The sequence below is a fragment of the Fusarium oxysporum genome, chromosome 2 (assembly GCF_000149955.1).
Source record: "Fusarium oxysporum f. sp. lycopersici 4287 chromosome 2, whole genome shotgun sequence".
Lineage (NCBI taxonomy): Eukaryota > Fungi > Ascomycota > Sordariomycetes > Hypocreales > Nectriaceae > Fusarium > Fusarium oxysporum.
In genome coordinates this window covers 103,864-125,247 of record NC_030987.1, presented here as the reverse complement: position 1 = coordinate 125,247, position 21,384 = coordinate 103,864, and the positions used below count along the sequence as shown (strand labels likewise).

Sequence of the window (21,384 nt, the reverse complement as noted above, 5' to 3'; positions counted from 1 at the left end):
TTCAGTAAGCTATTGTACAGCTACGTAGTTATAAAAACTGCAGTGATGTATATAATACTTATAAGACAAGAAATAGAGTGACATACCTCTGGTGAATTCAAAAGAAGTCTACAGAGAGAAACTTAAGTTCTAAAAGTCAAAAGAGTATTACCGTGGTCTCTTCCCATGTATAAATACTCGCATCTCTCCAGATTATCGCTCCTCTTTCTTATTCCTCATCAATAAATAATTCCACTCCCCCTCCCATATACCCACTCATCTAATATATCTAGCAAAAAGTCTACATCCGCCAACATGTGCTGCGGAGGCAGGAGTGACAAGAAGCTGAAACCGATGGGGGGTGGGGCTGTGATGGCTGCACCGTCTAAGAGGACATCGTCTTGTAGGAAATCTGCCACTGCCAGGCAGACTAGCAGGACGCTGCAGTCGGCTGCCACTCATGCTCGCATTCAACGCACGCCGTCTCCGAGGCTGAATAACTGGCTGCAAGCCAATGAAGACAGAAGTTTCGATTTCTCACTGTACGGGTCGAGCAACGGCTTCCGGAAGGGAAAGTCCAAGCAAACAGCCAGCATGGGCAGTGACACGAGCAGGCGTGGCATTAATGGCTCATTCGAATCCTTCCAAGGAAATTCCTGGCGATAAATTAGTATGAAGGCTTTCAGAATAAATTATGAGTTATACATGCTGACACTTTTAGTCGAGGTTCGACATTGCCTCGCCTCATCGAGAAGACATCAGTACATTCTTGTCTGAGATCTAAGTCATAGCTCTGACTTAGCAAGTTAGGATACAAGATGAAGTGATGGACATGTCGTGTTCTATTGTCCAGTGGATATTTGGATTGGAGAGGGCTATTGTGTTCAACTACGTTGTTTAAGCGCTGGGTTTGGAGTGAAAATTCACGGGTTCAAAAAAAGAAGTATTTGAGATGCTCCTTGTTCAAAGATAGGAAGACAGGTGGCATTAAATTAAGTCTCTTGTCTTCAATATTTAAGACACATTATTTGTGCCATATACTTTGTGGGCCAACTTTCTTACTTGAAACATAAACCTTTTCCCCATTAGGAAACACGACGAGTGCGTCTGGAGCCTGAATCACAGTCGCTTCAACTCGCAGCGGTTCTATTACCTTGCCTTCCTTCCACTCGAGAGAAACAAGCCATCCTCCCATAGCTCTGACATGAGTCAACTTGCCACCTGTCCAAGACGACGGTAAGCTCGGAAGTAGATGTATCACAACGACCTGCCTCGATGGTTCGGATCGTAGCGTAGATTGGACCAGGCACTCCAAGATTCCAGCACATCCGCCAAAGTTTCCGTCAATCTGGAATGGAGGATGATTATCCAGCATGTTTGGTAATGTCGATGTTTTCAACAACAGATCCATGTGGCTTTCGCAACCTTCCGAGTCTCGGAGACGGGCGTGAAGGTTCAGTAGCCACGCCCTACTCCAGCCTGTATGACCTCCTCCGTGCTCCGCTCTTCTCGCAAGAACTTTCTTCGCAGCCTTGATCAGGAGCGGCGATGAGTCCATGCTGATAGAGTCATCGGGATATAGCCCAAAGAGATGCGATACGTGGCGATGTCCGGGCTCAGCTTCTTTGTGGTTCTTCAAGCCCCATTCCTGTATGAGTCCATCTTTATTCAGCGACATGGGCGGTATCTTATCGAGGGCGGCGATGACATCGTTCCTTCGTGGATGATCTGGATCGAGGATACTGATGCTCCAGAGGAAACTCTCAAACGCAATGCGCACAATTGCCATATCGATTACAGACCCTTCACAGAAGATTCCTGTCTCTCCTGACTGAGACACAAAACTGTTTTCTGGGGACAAGGATGGGTTGGTAACCAAGTATCTGCCGCAAGAAGATGGAATGAGAAAGTCAAGAAGGAACTGAACGCAGCCTTCGAGGATAGGAGCAATGCGACAGTGAAGGGTAGGCTCGTACTGATATATGAGCATTCTGACAACATCGGTACACAGCCAAGCCCCTCCAAGCGGCCAGATAGTAGCAGGCATCCACCGATCTTGAGGGTCTGTATCAGCCCATATGTCCGTGTTGTGATGCGCGCACCATCCCTTGCAGTTGTACATCATCTTGGCTGTTCTTTTGCCTCTTTCCGCCATGCGTTCGAGAAGGTTAATTAGTGGTATAGCACATTGGATGAGACTGCATGGGATGGCTGGCCAGTAGTTCATTTGAAGGTTTATATTGATGGTGAATTTTGATCCCCAGGGTGGTGAAAAGGAAGGATTCCATATCCCCTGCAATGTTGCCGGTAGGGCTTTGTCAGAGTTTCGACTTGAAGAAATGAGTAGATATCGTCCGTAGTTGTGATACAGAGCAACTAGACCCGGGTCTCTACTGCTGACGATTCTCTTATTCGTTGGTAGATGATTCGCGTCAGGGAATAGCCGAAGGGACATTCGGCCAAAGAGGTTGGTGTAATCGGATCGATGGCGGCGAACGAGAACATCCCATGGTCGTCGGAGAGCATCATCAACATTTAAAAGAGCCGATCTTTCGGGGTCCTCTTTTCTGAACGTGGTATGCGCCCCAATGGCGATAACACATTTTGTCGCGTTGACAATCAGGCAATTTCCAACTGCCTTGACAGTCCCATCGCCAGGTCCGCAGGAAACTCCAAGAACGAGAGATAGGCGATTGCTGTTTGCACCACCAGGTGTTGCGTTGAGAATAATCCGTGAGTCTTGCGCGAAGATGCTGTCGAGATACTCGTTGGTCTCTCCCTCATTCTCGCTCTGTCGATTCAACCGTATAACGAAACGGCTCTTTTCGGATGCTTGGACTTGGACGGCGAGTACACTATCTGGAAAGCTGGCAATTGTATCGCGGCGATAAGATATACCATCGCATTTGTAACGTGTTGTGACTTGGGAAGTGTTTAGGTCGAGATATCGTGTGTAATCGGTCACCTCACTCTCGTCGTGATTAAACTCAATCTTGCATTGACCCAGTGGCTCGTAGTGTCTCATGCTCGATGGCGTAGCAAAGAAGGCCTCTTTGACGAGACCTTCTGCATCCTTGTGCTTCTCATCTCTGATCAGTTGCCTGAGCGTCGCTAAATGACTGTGCGCATCTCGTGGTGTTCTGTCCTGCGGGCCGCCATACCAAACAGAGTCCTCATTGAGTTGGAGCAGCTCGGTCGACGTTCGCCCGTAGACCATAGCTCCCAGCCGCCCGTTGCCAATTGGAAGAGCCTCAGACCACGAAGATGCGGGGGCAGCATAATGCAAGAGCATGCCTTTGTCTGTGTCACTTGACTCGCCTTCGTCCATGGTGGATGACTGGATATGCGCGCCGTTTTGCCGCGACGGATTCATGGCGCTTGATGGTGGAAAAGGCGCATGGGGATGATGATGCTGGGCTAATTGATGAGGGGAAGTTGATGAATCTCTCATGTTTTTTGTTTGCCGAACAGGGCCGATTGATGATGGATTAGACCCGAAGAGGATGGTCAACCCCACAAACCCATGCGGACGGATGAACGGCCCATGGGGTAACGACGGGCTCGGCATTGCTATTGGAGGGATTATTATTTAAGTTGACGATGTACCCACATGCCCCAGAGTTGAGAGTGGTTTAAAAACTGGAGGCATTTTAGCCGACATCGCACAGACTGCAGCTATCACGTACATGCAGCATTGGGCCGTGATCAGAACCCACCATAGAGAGGAAGGATAGTCCAGAAGTGGTGTGATCCGCAGTTTCTAGGATCTAGCCAATACTCAATCGCTTTGCCGATGGCTCTCGTGCCGCACTCAACTTGGGATAAGTGCACTAACTAGGTCAAGGCTATACACTCAGCAATGGCTGCACTGAAAGCATTCTTTGCATATGATATAAAGACGACCTGAGGCCCAACAGTAAAACGCACCATTTGAAGTTGCTGTATTTTTGACTTTATAAGACATCAGCACGATCATACAGGATATCAACATGCCTATCCAGGCACGAAGAGCCTCTTTCGAGCGCCATAACATTTACCAAGATGTCCAAGCTGATGCAAACAAGTCAGGCGTCGCTGTCGAAGAGATCGTCACAGCGCGAATCACCGAAGACCATCTGATTACCAAGTCTCGGGAAGCTTTGTCTCTCAAGTCCAAAGCTGGCTTTCGCATCTTTCTCATCATGGTGACCATGGGTTTCAATCAAGCTGCGTAAGGCTGTTGACTCATTGAACCTTTGATGATGATGAGCTGACACTTGCGTAGATATGGTATCGACTGGGGTGTTATCAGCAGCATCAACTCCAACACCTATTGGCATGACTACTTCGGTTTCGCAAACAGCGGCTCGACACTCGGTGTCATCAACGCTCTCATGACCATCGGCAATTTTTGCGGCGCTCCATTCCTCAGTGTTGCGGATAAGATTGGTCGTCGCAGCGTCAACTTTCTCGGCTGTTTCCTCACTATTGTTGCTTCTCTCATTCAGTGCTTCGCCCGAATGTCAAGGTCTTTATGTTTGGCCGCTTTGTCCTTGGCTTTGGTACCGCGCTTTGCACGAGCTCGCAGTACATCGCAGAAGTTGCACCCCCTCATATCCGTGGACAGTGAGTTCCCCTCCCATGTCAGCCTCTGAACTGCCCAATAACACGTTGATTAGCATCGTTGGAATCTTTGGTGCCTTCTTTCAGGTTGGCTCTCTTGCCATCGTCGGTATCATGATGGGATTTACTCACTGGGAAAGTAACTGGAGCTGGAGAGTGGCGTTCCTTATCCAAGCCATCTTTCCTTTTTTTGTGTGCGTCACTATCTACTGGTTCTGCCCCGAATCACCACGATACATGATCATGAAGGGCCAGAGAGAAAAGGCTCGCACCATGATCTCGAAGTACTTTACTTCCTCGGAAGACCCTAACCACCCATTTGTCGAGACCATGATAGCTCAGATTGATGAGTCCATTGAGACTTCTGCGGTTGGATTCCGTGCTGTGTGGGACTTTAGAGTCTTCTTTACCAAGGCCGTTGGCTTTCGAACCTTTGTCCTTCTCCTCTATTCGATCTTCCAACAGTGGAATGGTGAGCTTTAAACGCCAACTCATATTGTACTTCTCTCTGACTCGTCATAGGTGGCGGCATCATTGGACTCTATATGGACCCAGCGCTCCAAACAATCGGCATTACCAAGAAGCTCGATGTCCTGGGCATCACACTAGGTCTGACTGCCACTTACTTTGTGTTCACTCTCTTTGGTGCATACATTATCGAATATTTCCGCCGACGAACTCTGATCTTTGTGGGCTTAATATGTATCATCATTGCGCAAACCGCTGTCACAATTACAAGCTGGCGAGTCAATGTGCAAGGAGACAGGTACCTGTCTTATCTTACAGTTGTCTGGATCTACTGTTTCCAAGTCTGCAGCGCGTCTTTTATAGCGACGATGCACAACTTGTACCCGGTTGAACTATTGTCTCTGCCTTTGAGAGCAAAGGGAATGGCACTGTACACGATGTTCCAGGTATGCTGCTGACAAAAGATTATTCTTGCAAAGACTGACATTGAAAGGGTGCTGCGGGCGTCGTCCACAATTACGGCATTTCAGTTGGGATCCAGAAAGTCGGATACAAGATTTGGGCCGTCTACATTGCCTACAACCTCATCCAGCTTGTCGTGGCTTACTTCATCTTCCCCGAGACTGGAAAGCTCAATCTGGAAGAAATTGACCACATTTTTGAAACCAAGAATACTAACCCCACCAAGCTGAGTGTCAAGGTTGCAGACGCTAAATGGGCTTCGATCAAGTAGGAAAAGAGGCTGGCTCGTAACAATCCCACGGTAGCTTAGTTATAGTCGCTGTGAAACAGGACAGCCGTGTGTATCAGCCAAGAATATTCGCGCAATTTCAACATTTGGCTTACCGCGTCGCAGCAGTCAACAATTGGTGCCCAATCGCTCTCCGAGTAACTGTCAATTGATACGCGTATACCCACCACGGACGATTTGTCACGCGAATGCAGATCAAATGTAGTAGCATGCATTCCAAATATTCTCCTTCCCTTTCCAGCTGTAGCTTAGTATATGCGGAGCTAGCGGGTGATCTGCGTAGTGGATAAATGGGTAGGCGGCCCGGTAGAAACAGCACCTTGCGTTTGCATGCGACAGAAGATAGAAGATAGTTATTCAGCAACGGATGCTCTCGCAGATCTCTCCCACAACCCGAACGTGCATCAGTTCAGTGACTTGAATCAAGTTCCTCAAGTGAGGTGACTCATTGGGTGCTCCCAACATGCGTGGGACAAGCATGCTGATTCGTGGGTAATCTCGCCTCTCCGCCTCAACCATGCAGCTTCCCCTCCCTGTGCAGATGGCTGTTACTTGCGAGTGCTGCATGTTCACTTGTGTCGACACTTCACCTTAGCTCGCCCATCTTCCTTTTCTTCAGCAGTGGCAACAGCATCACTGGAAATGGGTTCTCAGCAATTTGACGAGTCCATCAGAGGTGCCTTACCTCGTGACTTTATCTGGGGTTTTGCCACAGCGGCAGCCCAAGTTGAAGGCGCATGGAACAAGGACGGCAAAGGTGTTTCGATATGGGATACCTTCGCGCATACTCCAGGCAAGGTCAAAGATGACAGCACTGGTGACGATGCTGTGAAGTCTTATGATCTTTACAAAACTGATGTTGAGTGGCTTCGCAAGTACAATGTTACAGGTTATCGGTTCTCACTTTCATGGTCGCGAATCATCCCTATGGGCGGGAAGGATGACCCTGTCAATGAGGAGGGTATATCATACTACAATCGCTTGATCGACGAGCTTCTTGCAAACAACATTACTCCATTCGTCACGCTCTTTCACTGGGACATCCCTCAGGCTTTGGAAGATCGTTACGGTGGCATGCTCAACAAAGATGCATACACTCCTGACTTTGTTCGTTATGCCCGGGTATGTTTTGAGAGGTTCGGCGACCGTGTAAAGGACTGGATCACATACAATGAGCCTGGCGTCTATTCCCTTGCTGGTTATGCCGCCGGAGTACACGCTCCAGGCCGATCCAGTTTTCGTGACCGCAATGAAGAAGGGGACAGCAGCACAGAACCCTTCATTGTCAGTCACACGGAACTTGTGTCGCATGCATACGTTGCCGACATGTATAAGCGCGATTTTAAACCCACCCAAAAAGGCAAAATCATGATTACCCTCCATGGCAATTGGTCTGAGCCCTGGGATTTCGATGATCCGCTAGACCAAGAAGCAGCGGAACGAGCAAGAGAGTTCGAAATCGCCTGGTTTGGCGACCCTTTGTACAAGACAGGAGATTACCCAGAGTCCATGCGTGAACAGCTGGGTGACCGTCTTCCCAGATTTACACCAGAAGAAAGCAAGCTTGTACTAGGAAGTTCAGAGTTTTATGGCATGAACTCTTACTCAGCTTTCTACGTCCGTCATCGTGACGGACCTGCTGATATTAATGACCATTTGGGCAACGTCGAAAAGCTTGATGAGAATAAGAAAGGAGAATGGCGAGGACCTATGAGCGACACATACTGGCTGCGAACAACTCCCTGGGGCTGGGCCAAGTTGCTGCGATGGATCTGGAATCGATATGGCATACCAATCTACATTACTGAGAATGGTACCACGGCACAGGGTGAACATGACTGGAAGCCAAATGGTCCTGATGATGTTTTGGAAGATCCCTTCAGGGTTGACTTTTACAAGAGCTACCTAACAGAAGTCGCCAAGGCATCGCAGGAAGGCGTTGTGATCAAGTCGTACTTTGGATGGACATTTACAGATAACTGGGAATGGGCTGCTGGTTTCTCGGATAGGTTCGGAGCGACGTGGATTGATTTTGAGTCTGAAGATAAGACGAGGTATGCTAAGAGGTCTGGGTACTTCCTTGGGGAATTTTTCAATCATCTCATTAGCAAGGATTGAGTTGATAACCTTTCAAGAGTTTTGACGCATAGACAGCTGTCGCTTCTAAGCTACAATGAAACTTATAACCTTGAAATTATAAGATACGTGGTTCTCGCGTAAAAGTCTCTATGCCGAAAATGGTGTATTTGTGATCCTTTTCAATTTGCGATCCCTATGCCTTGTGAGTTAACTGCGACACGTTATTCAACTCAAAGACCTCTCAAAGCGTGTTTCTGCAAAACCACAGCCTCTCAGAAGCATTACAACCAGTGGCTTCTACCATGATGCATAAGTAATAGTCATGGTGCCACTCAGTATATGAAATAAGTAATAAATAGCTAAATATTAAGACTGTTATTATCGGCTTGAATGAAGAATTTTAATATGCTAGATCTTCAGGGTAATTCACGAAGGTAGTTAAAGAAAGGCCTACAGCGGGTCTACGAGGAACTCGAAACTATTAATGCCAATGCAATGGGTGGATTTCAAAAGCTGTATACTGACTTTATATATTATATCGCGGGCCGGAAGAAGCTCAAATCCACAATTCTGACAAAGTCTAGGCAGGCGAATCAAGCCCGTATCGAAAACAATCAGACTTTAGCTCCCATGTTCCTTCTCTACGCTTCCGGGTACCCTAACGAAGACTAGGCAGATCAAAGCACCAAGGGCAATGGCTAGACTTAACCACCATATTGCGTGCAAGGCATTGTGGTCCAGATTTCCGCCGTCTAATCCAGTTACTATATCCCCAATCATGTAACCGACAGCAGTCAGAATGGCTGTTGATAGGTTCTGGGCAGTGATAAGGAGGGCCCTGGTGTGTCTTCGGAACATTGGGTGTGATGAACATCGATGCGGCTGCAAATGACATATCAGGACCAAGGGCGCTTAGAACAAAACCAGGAAACGCCAAAGCCCAATAACTGGTGTCAATCTCTTGGGGCGGCATGGGCTCTGTCCATTCTGTTGGCAACGTGGAGCATTGTTCCGATTAAGATCGACAACCGATGCATGGCGAATTGAAATAAATGAAATACCAAAAAGGTGTGAATAAATAAAGAGAATAGGGTTTGGATTCAATGGTAGAGAATTAGACACAGAGTAACGCGATTGCAAAGCAAAATTGTTATGTACAAATTCCTACAGGCTGACTCGTATAGCAAAAGTGGCCATTCAGCCACAAGCCGCGATTATCGGGACCGCTTTCAGTCAATAGATGTAATTAATACCAATGTGAGATAAATATGTAACAATTAATCAGCCAACTTCTTACGTAGTCAAAATCTTTGTCGCGCTCAAACACTTCTGGCTTGGCTGAACTCCTCATCGTGCTCAAACAAATCTCTTGAGGTTGTCCGAGGAAAGTCCTCAGTTGTTCCCTTCCATACGCCTGCACCCTGGATCTCATACAGCAATCTCATCTGCTGTAGAGTACCATCTCGCTCCCAACGCTTGGCTCTGTATAACCCTCTTCCCAGTTTCTTCTGAGCCCATGCCAAGAGGAGCTTGAGAACAAACGAAACCAGGATAATGTATAAACCCAGCCCGAATAACAGAGACAGTCCAAGGATGGAGAAGTTTAGAGTTCCCTGAGTGTCTCTAGTCCTCTGGTTGTCGCACATGGATTCCCAAACAGCAGCATCCCTATCACTGTCCGAGGAATTGATCCATGGCTTAACAACACTCACTGCATCAGACCTTGGAGACCCAGAGGCATACTCCATCATCTGATACTGCATATTGGCGAGGGTGTCATCAAATAAAGCAGCCATTTCGACCTCCCATTGATTCGACGGCAGGCCCTGGCTAATAATCCCACTTACTTTCTCCTGAGCACGGAGAAAGCTCTGCGTCCGCGTGAAGATTGTATGATAGAAGGTCGATGACTGAAGAAACAGCGCGAGGCGCTGGATTGTGACTTTCTGCACACGGTTGAAATCCAAATCATGATCCATTGCGCTTTCAAGGATTCCGTGACTACCAACCAGCCGTGTACACTTAGCATTGGTTGGATTGCAGAGCTGATGTTGGTCAATGCAAGCTATCGGGCTTACCCATCGATTCGGCGTATAGCCTATGGATCCAGAAGCGTTCAAAATCCCTGTGGCTTCAAATACTGGGTCAATGTTGCGTTCAAGGTGTACAATTGAGTTCGGGGCGATGAGAATTAGCGAGAGATCAGTGTCTGGCACTAAGAGCTCACCCACCGGCCGCCAGGCGTCTTGGGAAGGGTAGTAATAGCTCCAGGTAGTATAGCCAGTTAGGGCATTGCCAGAAAGAATGTTGTATAGCAGTGTTTGGTTAATTCGTCCGCCATTAAGCTTGCCGTACAAATACTTTATCAACACGTCGTCTTCCCAACCTAGTGTTCTGGCTTCTCGGCCCCTAACATACTGTATAAAACTAGGGGAGCCATCGGTGACTAATGGCAAACACACAGTTTCCCTCTTGTAGCGGATTCTATTCTTTTCTTTGTCGTTAAATCCGAAATGGCGATGAGAATCAAGCATATCTGTCTGCATTTTGAACGCAGGTGTGCCCAGGCATATGCTTTTGTGAAAAGGGCAATCAACGGATGCATTAGTTCGTGGCAGGTCGGACACAGATAAGCTGTTGCATAATATAGAGTTTGTGTTTTGATAACATTCCTTGGCGTAGGTAGACGCTCGGAAGTTATCAAAAGTGGGTTTTCCAAGGTTCTCTAGGGGCATTTGTATCCCGCAATTGGGACTGCGGAGTAGTCGAAATTCGGAAGCTGAGTCTGATATCTGCGACGAAAAGACTGCAAGGACAGCAAAACCCAGGAAATAGCAGACACAGAATAAAGCCCAAGGGATTGTTCTGGTAACTGCTGATATTGCGATACCACGCCAGTACCAAGCTTGTTGCAGGAATAGCCATGCAGCAGCTGGGGCAGATTTCGTATTGCGCAGAATGACTTGTCGTTGGTAGTAAAGTCCGTCATGCTTTCCGTTGGTAGATAGGATTTGGTGGACGGTGAAGCAGATGATAACCCAGAGTCTGACTGCGATGACTGTAACAAAGGCTGCGATAAAGGCGAGAAGGAGACTAGCGTCCCTAGATGACAGCGTAATGGTAGCACCAAGAACTGAACCACGGGACCAATCTGTCCAAGATCCAGTATATATTTCGAACGCCATACTTTGGTAAAGGGTAAGGTTAGGAGGAATTATACAACTTTGTCTGTGTTCAGTAGGAAGGATTTCTACTCTGATTAATATACAGGCTATATACAGACCATGGAGTAAAGACCAGGCAGTTCTTTTTGACCCTCGAACCCGATGTACCCAAGAAGCGTTGGCCAAATTCCATTCCAGCAAATATGCTTAAAATAAGCGAGCATTATTACCATTGGATTGGCGCCCAGAGCTGAAAGGCTTGAGTGCCACATTTTGGAACTCTTGGTCTTGGCTGCTCAATGAGCCTCGACTGCTTAATAAGCCTCGACTGCTCAATGAGCCTTGTAAGGCTCTCTGTAGTAAGACAAAATTAGATTCCAGACTCGTAGCAAGTCTTGGCTTATGTCCAGCTGATTATAAAATCTTACAGGGTGTTGTTCACAAGGCGTTAACATGCTTTGTGGTAGTCATGTAAGAAAATTTAAATTTAGGCAAGTTTTAATTTCTATCTTACTAAGAGAAATACTAGGCACCTAGGCTGTATTAAAGTTAATTATCTTATATATAAAGTCAGACCTCTATATAAGTAATATAGCCTTAATCCTTCTGGTCTATATATTATTTTATAATAGTTAGCTAAAATAAAATACCTTAATTATATTATAGTTAAATAGTTTTATTTAAATAAAATATAAAAATTAAATTTTAAATTTACTAAATATTATATTAAAGAAATTAAATATATTCTTAAATTAAAATATAATACTTAGATAAGTAAACTATTATTAATAAAAAAATATATAAAAATATATCTTAAGCTAAATATAAACACTAAATTATATAAAAGTTTTTTAAATAAGTTATATAATTAATAAGAGAAGTACTTATTTTTTTTATTATTTTTATTTTTTAATTTTTTAATTTATATCTAAAGTCTAATATCATTTAAATACCTATTACCCCTCAGGAGGCAAAGCTTCATTAAGTCAATATCATCATAGTTAGCTGCCTCAATTACAGCCTAAACCTAGCTACACATAAGCCAGCTGGAGAGCCTTACCTGCTGTTCAGCTGGCCCCAATCTTCTCCCTGCGGCTCACTTCAAAGGCCACTCTTTCATCGACCCCCGCAGCACGCTTAAATCATCCACTGCGATTCCACTGCCAGCCAGAGGTTAAGCAGTAGAGACCGCGCCGCAAACTCACTAGTAAGTGATATATAAGTAATATGAAAAAGGGGAGTTTAAGGTGCCTTGATTAGGTTATTATCTCTTAATAAACTGTAGGTAAATTAATTCTCTGCATCTGATAGAGCGCTATTATAACACGTTGTGGGGATGATACGTTGAATCTAGAACCATTTCAAATGCCTATCTACAGGGTAGGTGAAGTGGTGACGGGCACCGTGAGCGAGGAACGATGGCGCTACGCCACTGCATTTAAGCGTCGATCATCTTGAGCCGCGAATCCGATTACCCTGGCCTCTGCAAGCTGCATCCAGTTAGACCGTGTCAAGGCAATAACACTTCGGTCAACAATTCGTCTTCAATTGCTCAAAGATATCTTACAGTTATAGATCTGATCTAAAATGAGATCCCCCGTATTGCATATCCATTCCCGTGCCAGTTCGAGTCATGATTTCGCGCAAAGTTAGGGTTCTTCAAGACATTTTCAAGCCTCCAACATCGTGTTCGGTGACGAACGCCACTCAATCTCATTAGTGACCAACGCTTACGCTTGGAATGTGTTTGCATTTGGTATCAGGTCTTCTGGACACAGTGACGGACGCCACAAAATCTTTGACGCGTAGATGAGATTGTATTTCCGGGCCAGCCCTCATGCCCAGACATGATTCATCTTGGTTTGATCCATCCTCTAGAAGCACGATAATGACTGATTTCTAAACGCGACTGGCTTCAGCAAAGAAGCAAAATGCTCATATCAGTTGGAATAGTGTGTTCAATGTACCTATCTCTCTTGTGGCTCAGCACCGTATACTGACGTCTTAACAGGCCATCCAAGCAGTGTTATTAGGATTGGCACTCTTTACAGTTATTCTTCGATGCTGGACTAGACTTTACTATGAAAGAAAGAAGCTCACTCTCTCTGAGTACTTTGCATGCATTGGCTGGATCTTCGCTTTGGGATGGTTTATAACTTCGACAGTGTCCATGCTTATCCTCGTTCATCATCCCCCGGCTGGCCCAGATCTTCTTATTCCGAGTGTTGACTACCAAAAGGTGAGTAAATTTGAAAGCTCTCGATGGTATAAGCTCATTGATGCTCGATTCTAGACAGTGTGGGTAGCCGAATACTTCTTTGATACAGGAATTTACTGGCCGAAACTCTCTATCCTCGCCTTCTATTGGTATCTAATACCAGAAATTTTCCAATCCTTGAGAGCAACACTATACATAATCACGACATACCTGATTTCCTGCATGACAACATCTATCCTACTCAACACTCTAATAGCGAGACCCATATCAGACAATTGGTAAGACTGCCAAAATCCAATTGATTTTATTGAAATTTCCGGTTAACTCCGCCAGGTCTGTTGAGAACCAACTGAACTCCGCCTGGAACTCCCTGCCCAACTTTCTGACTCAGTGGTGCTTGAACTTCTCGACAGATCTGATATGTAAGTTAATTCTTGTGCTCAAGATTCTCACAAGAGACAAGAGTATACTGACAAGTACTCAGTGTTCTGTTTTCCATTCTTCATCCTCAAACATCTGACCTTACGGACTGAGCAGAAACTCGGCCTTGTTGGCGTCTTTTCTCTTGGTGCAATCACGATGTCAGTCAGTCTTGCCCGCTTTATCATAAGCAACGCAGCGGACTATCAGCTTGATTACCCATCTGGTAGTAGGTATACACTTTGACACTTTTCATAACTACTAACTGCGCCAAAGATGCACTCTGCATGGCCGAAATGGCGACTGCAGTTGTCGTTGTCTGTCTTCCCGGCCTGAAGAAATTGATTATGCGATCGAGAACACCTACAAACACCACAAGCCAAGGATTCAGCTCGAAGCAGTCAAGCCCAAGTCACTCTTCCAACATGACAGGATCCAAGTCGAGGACTGCATCGCAGGCTTATGCGGAATGGGGTGTCATGGACGATGAGATTGAGCTGGCTACTCAACCCCAGCAATCACACTTACCTGGAGAGCTACAGGACATGGGGAAACTACTGTAGTATCCTTAGAGATAAGCAAGACAATCCTATACGAGTAATAACATAATGTACTAAGAAGTAGCTTTGCTATGAATCTGGCGCACGGTACAAGAGATTTCCAAGGACACTCATTCCTTCTCAGTCTTGTCCCTTTGGAGCTTTGGAATACAGTACCTGCCCATCCTTCTTGAAGCCTGCAATAACGTCCTGGCCTTTGTCGCTGACCAGCCACTTGATAAACTCGGCTGCTTCTTTACCATTCGGTGCCTTTTCACCAACCAATGCATGAGCGGGGTTCAGCAACGGGTCATCCGCCTTATCACTGCCCGCTTTGTAAACAACAGTCTGATTCCTGAGCTCTGCATCAAGGGACAGTATAGTACCACGGTCGGTGATGGTGTACTCTTGGAGGATAATCGCCGCTGTGAGAGCTTGGATCGGGAAAGCGATGTACTGGTGATACCATGTTGAGTAGGCAGTTGCCCAAGGAACCTGTCCAATGCCGGCCCATAGCAGAGTCTCCTTGATGTTGGTAGCAGACTTGTCGTAACGGCTCAAGAACCGAACAGGAGGCTCGGTAGCAGGGCCTTCAGCTGCTTCGTGGAGATTCGCAAACGTGGTCATTATGTCATCACTTTTGGAGATATTCGCAGGATTTTCTTTGGGTCCGACGAGAAGGAAGTGATCTCGGAAAGCGTAGTAGCTTGGACTCTTGGCGATGCCTTGTTTGATTGCAATCTCTTCCGCAGCTGGGTTGTAAGTGATTCCAATGTCCGCGTCGCCTGTCTTGAGATATTGGATGCTGTAAAAGGTATCACTTTTGATCCATGCCACCTGGAATGGCTTCTCGCCGTCTGCAACGCGCTTTTTGATGTATGCATTTGCAAGCTCTGGCCATCTGCAATTAGCATAATTCAAATCATTGGTGGGGCGACTTTACCCTTAATCAAGCCGCTTTGGCCGGCACCTCCGTTGGCAATATTCAGCTTAATTGTGTCATTCTTGTTATGGTCGAAGCCGCCTCCATAGACTGCTTCGGGAGTAACAGCGAAACAATTGCTGACAAGAAGAGAGATCGCGAGCAAATAGGCCTTCATGGTTGATCGTTGAAGGTGACTTGAGTTGGTGAGATGAAGAAGAGTTCAGAAATTGGTTTAAGTAATGGGGGGAGATGACAGCTTAAATCATTGGCAGTACATGGCCCGAGAGATTGCACTGTCTCGCTTCTTCTTCAACTAAGACTGTTGATTTGGTAACCGTGCTACTGGTCGGCGGTAGTAGGGGCAGGAAAGACATGAATCCTAAGCGACAATAATACTTGGGTACTCTTGTCACAAATCTGGGGAGATTTCCCATTGGCTATTTTGACTCCCTAATTGAAGATCTCAGGTTTTGTCGATCTGTGGGGCCGTGATAAAAAGCCATGTCAGCACGCGCAACTAAACTGGGATGCAGTAAGCACTAAGCAGCTGAATACCTTCCTTAACTGTTATAAATGCAGTAATTGATTGACACGGCTGAAGTTAGATCGATTGAAGTCACGATTGATCGCCGACCAGCAACGATTTATTGATTCTTGGCAACACTAGTTGGCGCCAAAATGAGAATGATTACTCAGACCGCTTGACTATTGCTGATCCTATTTGACTGCTACTGGGTGTACCCTCCCGATGCTTCAATCACATCCTAAGCAGCTGTGTAGTGGTGCAACACTTGTTGGTCCCAAGAATGCTGACCACCTTGTAGAAAGATCTCAACGCTGAGACTGGACGCGTCTGTTATTGTTTATGTCTCAATAGTCTTTTGCCAACTTTTATACTGCTGAAGTGCTTTGGTCAGAGCTTCGATGTTCTCATCTTTCGTTCTATTGACATCGACCTGCAGACATCGGTCAGTATATCTCATCGAACCAAGGGCGATCGAGAACCTACGGATACCAAAATACCACGCTTCCGATATTCTTCCTCTACAGGGACGGTCTCCAGCTCATAGGGAACAGCTTAGAAATGTGACAGGATTGAATCCCTAGTTATTATTAGCTACCTGCGTCAACTAGAGTGTCTGCCTTAAACAGTTAACCATAAGCCAATGCATGACAGCGGAAGTGAAGTGTTGCGCAGGAGCGAAGGGCCGGAGTTTGAAGTGCAGTCGTGTCGTTGCTGGTCTCAACATTCTCTGAGGACAATAGAAGGTGCCTTGGAAAATTGGCTATGAGTAAGTCATGACATCTGAATGCGCAACAGCTCAGGTAGTGCACTGGTCTCCTGCACCAGGGCTGTATGTCTTGCGACGCGAACGTATATTTCCGGGAATAGGATCATTGATTCTCTCATTCGGGCACGGCAAGTATTTCTTGGTGCCCTTTACAACACGAGTTTGGTGCGGCGTAAGGAGCATATATAAAAAGACGGCTTTCTCGATGAAATTTGGACTTGCAGAGTCGTTTGTTGCTTAAAACGGTCTGTGAACTATATTCCAGCTCACTGAGCTGCAGAAGGGTATATACCTTGCTTATCAGATGTGGTGTGAATAAATTCGTTAACGACTTGAATGACAACATGAGGGACGAAAATGCGCGCCTGGCCTTGGAGAATGAGGAACGTCAAGCCCAAGTCGCCTTTGAAAGAGGCGGCGCCAGCACGTCGAGGCGACCTTGGAGAGAGTCACCGCATTCTGGCGGGTCTCTGAGGAAGACCTCACGGCTAAAATTAAGGAACTTGAGGAAATCAACAAGTCCAAGAACGGCGATCAGGACGGCGAGTCTGGCAATGGGGTCTTCCAGCAGAAATTTCACCTTTGCAGGTATGTTCTTCATTAATGCCTCTATACGTTGATAATTTTACCACTAATATCTTACCACAGAATCATAATGATCACAGTAAACCTGCCATGGGTCAGCAAAGGCAACTTCAAGACGAACAGAGATCACATCGAGCAGGAAAACACAGTCGATGGATTTGGGGGACGAAGAAAATTCGTTGGGATTCGCATTTAGAGTCGATATTGATGTGATTGTGGTCAATCACTTGGCGAAAGAGTACTAGTGATCCAGTAATGAATACCGCTGGAGCCAAGAAACATTGCATCATGACCCAGTGACCAGTGAATGATCTTTAAAGCCTGGCGTTGATGCCCTCCATCAGCTGACATTGACCCGTCCCGTACAGATGGATCACGACACTCCAAAAGAATCTCCGAAGTTTGGCCGGATTCTCGTACGGATCAAGGCTGTTCCTTGGAAATGAAGAGATGGTATCTTGGCTATCGGTACCCGCCCCATGCTGTAGTCCCGGTAGTGATGGTGCTAGTTTATCCTTCAGAAGTATTTCGCAAACAAAGTGACGTTTCTGTACAGGCATTGTTGGAGAAGGTGTAACAGAGTGAAAGTCAGTCCGCATGCTTGCCAACTTCACTCAGAACCACATTGCTGGACCATGGGGTTGGCTTGATCTAGCTTGGAGGGCCTCCCAGGCGGCTTCTTTATCTTTCTCAGGACCGGTGTGGTCAAAATTCCCGACTACCTATCTTTTGAGGAGGAGGCCTTTGCCTTGCGGGTGCTGCTTTGGCAGCCTGGAATGCACTGACCGCTCTTCGCTCTGGATTAACTGTTCGCATAGAGGTACCGGTGGCGTTACTCCCTTTGCATTGCAAATCAAAAATGACGCTGGGGATTGTAATTTCATCATCAGACGAGAAGCCAAAGCTCTTTGTGCAACAGACGAGATGTATTGCAGAAAGTCACCAGACTAGGCGGTGCAAGCCATCGGGATCACCATCGGCAAGGATGTTGATCAAATCATGGGGGTTCGGGGAACCTTGACACTTCAAGCATCTTTCCCAAACCAGGATTTGAAGCAGTCATCTTGCCTATTAACATAACTTAGAATCGATCAAGATCAAGAAGAGATGAGGCGAGTCGCTCGAAAGAGGCTGTTCCGTTGGTTCTGATATTTTTAATTCATCCAGGCCGCAAGAAGGTTACAAGTTCCAGACACTGAGGAATCACCTTTTATACAAATTGGTCTCTATTTGTATTAAATAGATCTGCTACTATTACATTCTGTCCATCATTCGGATATAGCCGTTTCAAGAGGCCAAGACAAATAAGCCCGCTGACACAGAGAATAGCACTCAAAGTGGAATATTGGACTGACCTAACTCGACAACTGTAAAAAAGAAACTACAGCGCCATTTGCCTGAGTCTTTGTGTAGCTGACCCCATGTACTTTCAGCCCTTGTGCATTGAGAAGAGTGATGATACCGCCTTGGTTAGAAAGTGGGACAGTCGTTACAATCTTCATGGTGCCATTGGGGTCGATGCGAATCCCAGAAGGTAGAATCTGAGTCGCCCCAGTCTTGATACGGATCTTCCATCCACCCAGGTCAATTTCATTCTGTGTTCTGTTCTTAAGGGTAATCGTCTCTGGGAGGGTTCCTGGCTGCTGGTCTGGACCAGGTGGGTTGACAAGAGCCTCGGTGATGAACACGGGCGAGTCTGCAACGTCATCATCCTTTTTGTCCGTATCTGGGCGCTCAGGTGCAAGAAAGGTCGCCCATGTCAAAAAGCCTTCGTCGGGCAATGGATAGCCAGCGCGTTCGGGGCCATCTCGAGTGTGGACAGCCTGGGAGGCAAAGCCAATGAAAACAGCCTCCCAATGGTCTTCGAACTCAAAGATTAGAGCGCCATCTTGGAATACACCATTATCTTTTTCCCAGCGTCCTGAATTACCCTGGTTCATGTGTATGTTATGTATACCCTTGCCATCACTGAATCGAGACCCATAGATATAAACTATAGCCTCAGCTGCGATGGCCCTGTCGACAATTGGCCTCAACTGATCGAGGATGTCGTTGTCTGCGCCATCAATGTCATGCTCCAGGACTCGACCATTGTCGCGACTGAAGAGGTTGCTGCGGATGTAGTCCAGTGCAAGTCCATCAAGCTTCTGCTCGGATGAGTCGGAGAGGAGATGGAAGCCATTGTTCAGACTGGCTAACTTCCTCGTGATATCGTGGGTGAAGTCAGAAACTGCCCAGTAGGCGAGACGGGACTCTTTGAGATTCCCTGACTTGATGTTGACAGCAGCGCGGCCGTCTCCACCCTTGTTGTCTTTGAAGTAGAGAGAGAGATGTGGTGTATGTGGATCAATTGATCTATCCTCAAAGGTATATCGGATAGGCTTTGCCCTCCAAACACCGTAGCCTTTAATACCCATTGTTACAAATTGGAATTGTGTGACAGGATACAGTGATTTGATTGTAGTGGTGAAAGATGCTAAAGAGGCATCAAGAGATGTAGGGGGATTTATAGTAGAAAAGGGAAGCGCCTGTTGCAGATTGTGGACTTGGTAGAGAACATGATGGTATAGAGTCGAGAGCTGAACTGATGGCACATTCCAGTCAGCCAGCCACGCCCTGCTTTCAATGTGATATGTGATTTCTGGTCTGATACTGTGTGAAAATGTTAGTCTTGTGGCGGCTGCAGAATGACGATAGCCATCATAATCAGAACCCAAGGTAACTGTGGATACTTTTGCATAAATCTCATGTCATACTTTCCGACCTAAGCACACTCAAATAATGTCGACAAGGCCAGCAGAATTAGTGCTGTGGTTACTTTAAAGCATATTAAGAATATGATCTAGCCCATGGAATTTGTCTTGCCAAGAGTCTTCTTACCTCCGAGACATTACGGAACTCCAGGCAACAACGCCTTACCAGCACACTGTCTGTCTGACTTGATGCGTGCTATACTGTGCTTTTTGAGAAATGATATGTAATTCCAAGTTCAGCTGGAGTCACAAATAAGCCTAATTGGACGCCACTGTTTTAAAATCAAGAGAATCGCACCGATATTAATTACTCCTTACATCTTACCACGATCACATCATCCCTGTCAGCACAGTGCGGTCCTAACTACCTAGAGTCTGTCTTAGGAAGAAAAGTATCCAAAGTATCCTATACTTATGTATGGTTAGATATGTCAGATGGTCTTGACACCTATCCCTTTATTCAAGCTAAAGGCGCCAAAGGATGTATGTCGATAAAGCTACTTAAAGATGGCAAAGCCTTCTCGTAACCCCCTTCTTACAGGGTGCATCTACTATCTAGAGAATCCATAGGATCAGATTTACTATATAAATAAGGGATAGTTCCACACTCCATCGAGGGTGCAGACAGATTATCCCCGACACCCTTGTCCGAGATGGTTGCATCACCAGGCTGACCAAAGGTTTAGTGACTTGTACCCTGACACCCTGTTTTCAGCCAGCCACTACTCAACACATCGTACTAAGCTCCTGTAGGTCACAACAGAGATGAGACATGACTACTGTATGTTAATTAGTAGGCCATAGAAGCCACTGGCTCCACTTGAAGATATCCAGCTTGAATCTAGACCTTTCATAGGTAGAGCCCTTATAACTATATATAAGTGGCTTGCTGTGTAACTTAGTACCTTTGCACATTTAAACAACATGCACTTAGTTACCTTATTAAGATATATACTTATTTTTTTTATGTATTTTTTTAAGTTTAGAGGCTAGCCTTAATACCCCTAACTTAGGAGTTATAATAATATAACTTAATAATTAGAGAATTAAATTAATATAATATAAAAAGTATATTAATTAATAATAAAATATTATAAAAAGACTAAGAAAGTAGTTTTTATATTTTTAAATTTAAGTTTAAATTTAAATAATTAATTAATAATTAAAAAAGATTTATAAAAAAAATAATATTTAATTATATTAAGATCTTTAAAATTAAAAAGCTATATTTAAATAAAATTTATATTAGATTTATTATAAAGTTATTAAATAAATATTTTAATATTTATTTTTTCTTTATATATATTATAACCCTAGTCCCTTGTTTATATTAATAGTGCACTGATATTTAGCTAATCCGTTAAATCTATTACGTGTTATATCCCGTGACTTATTTAACCCTTCTTATGCCGCCAACGCTAATAGTCTTTGACTTTAGGCAACTAAACTTATATAAAACTTAATATATTTTCTTCCGACAGAACCCCGCGATTACCCCTCTTCCATCTCAGACATCGCGGTATGCCATCCCCCTCTTACAGGGGCTCGGTCTTCTCCAGTACCCTCTTGGCCTGCCCTCGGATGGCCTCGAGCCACTTGTTATATAAGC

At 45.5% G+C, this 21,384-nt stretch overlaps 8 protein-coding genes across 8 annotated transcripts; 4 read left to right on the top strand and 4 right to left on the bottom strand.

Annotated features, from left to right (window-relative positions):
• Positions 1-903: 903 nt before the first annotated feature.
• FOXG_05600 (uncharacterized protein) lies at positions 904-3,431 on the bottom strand (the record flags this gene model as incomplete). Its single annotated transcript, XM_018384012.1, has 1 exon — positions 904-3,431. A coding segment is annotated over one exon (2,428 nt), but the record flags the coding sequence as incomplete, so codon positions are not given.
• Positions 3,432-3,961: 530 nt separating this feature from the next.
• Positions 3,962-5,969, top strand: FOXG_17754 (uncharacterized protein). Its single transcript, XM_018397746.1, has 5 exons — positions 3,962-4,189; positions 4,244-4,584; positions 4,638-5,053; positions 5,104-5,495; positions 5,543-5,969. The coding sequence occupies exons 2-5, from the start codon at positions 4,493-4,495 to the stop codon at positions 5,780-5,782; spliced, it is 1,140 nt and encodes a 379-aa protein (XP_018241026.1). The 5' UTR covers positions 3,962-4,189; positions 4,244-4,492; the 3' UTR covers positions 5,783-5,969.
• A 428-nt stretch (positions 5,970-6,397) lies between these two features.
• FOXG_05597 (uncharacterized protein) lies at positions 6,398-7,918 on the top strand (the record flags this gene model as incomplete). Its single annotated transcript, XM_018384011.1, has 1 exon — positions 6,398-7,918. The coding sequence occupies exon 1, from the start codon at positions 6,443-6,445 to the stop codon at positions 7,916-7,918; it is 1,476 nt and encodes a 491-aa protein (XP_018241025.1). The 5' UTR covers positions 6,398-6,442.
• Positions 7,919-9,198: 1,280 nt separating this feature from the next.
• Positions 9,199-11,064, bottom strand: FOXG_05596 (uncharacterized protein; the record flags this gene model as incomplete). The annotated part of the gene is made up of 1 exon (XM_018384010.1): positions 9,199-11,064. One exon carries the CDS (start codon positions 11,062-11,064, stop codon positions 9,199-9,201), a length of 1,866 nt encoding a protein of 621 aa, XP_018241024.1.
• A 1,910-nt stretch (positions 11,065-12,974) lies between these two features.
• FOXG_05595 (uncharacterized protein) lies at positions 12,975-14,244 on the top strand (the record flags this gene model as incomplete). Its single annotated transcript, XM_018384009.1, has 6 exons — positions 12,975-12,995; positions 13,055-13,282; positions 13,337-13,539; positions 13,595-13,683; positions 13,746-13,910; positions 13,958-14,244. 6 exons carry the CDS (start codon positions 12,975-12,977, stop codon positions 14,242-14,244), a joined length of 993 nt encoding a protein of 330 aa, XP_018241023.1.
• A 30-nt stretch (positions 14,245-14,274) lies between these two features.
• On the bottom strand, positions 14,275-15,399 carry FOXG_05594 (uncharacterized protein). The gene is made up of 2 exons (XM_018384008.1): positions 15,164-15,399; positions 14,275-15,113 (listed from the first exon to the last, which is right to left on the bottom strand). Exons 1-2 carry the CDS (start codon positions 15,318-15,320, stop codon positions 14,362-14,364), a joined length of 909 nt encoding a protein of 302 aa, XP_018241022.1. The 5' UTR covers positions 15,321-15,399; the 3' UTR covers positions 14,275-14,361.
• Positions 15,400-16,781: 1,382 nt separating this feature from the next.
• On the top strand, positions 16,782-17,218 carry FOXG_05593 (uncharacterized protein; the record flags this gene model as incomplete). Its single annotated transcript, XM_018384007.1, has 2 exons — positions 16,782-17,025; positions 17,103-17,218. The coding sequence occupies 2 exons, from the start codon at positions 16,782-16,784 to the stop codon at positions 17,216-17,218; spliced, it is 360 nt and encodes a 119-aa protein (XP_018241021.1).
• Positions 17,219-18,273: 1,055 nt separating this feature from the next.
• On the bottom strand, positions 18,274-19,551 carry FOXG_05592 (uncharacterized protein). Its single transcript, XM_018384006.1, has one exon. The coding sequence runs from the start codon at positions 19,437-19,439 to the stop codon at positions 18,378-18,380; it is 1,062 nt and encodes a 353-aa protein (XP_018241020.1). The 5' UTR covers positions 19,440-19,551; the 3' UTR covers positions 18,274-18,377.
• Between the last annotated feature and the right edge of the window lie 1,833 nt (positions 19,552-21,384).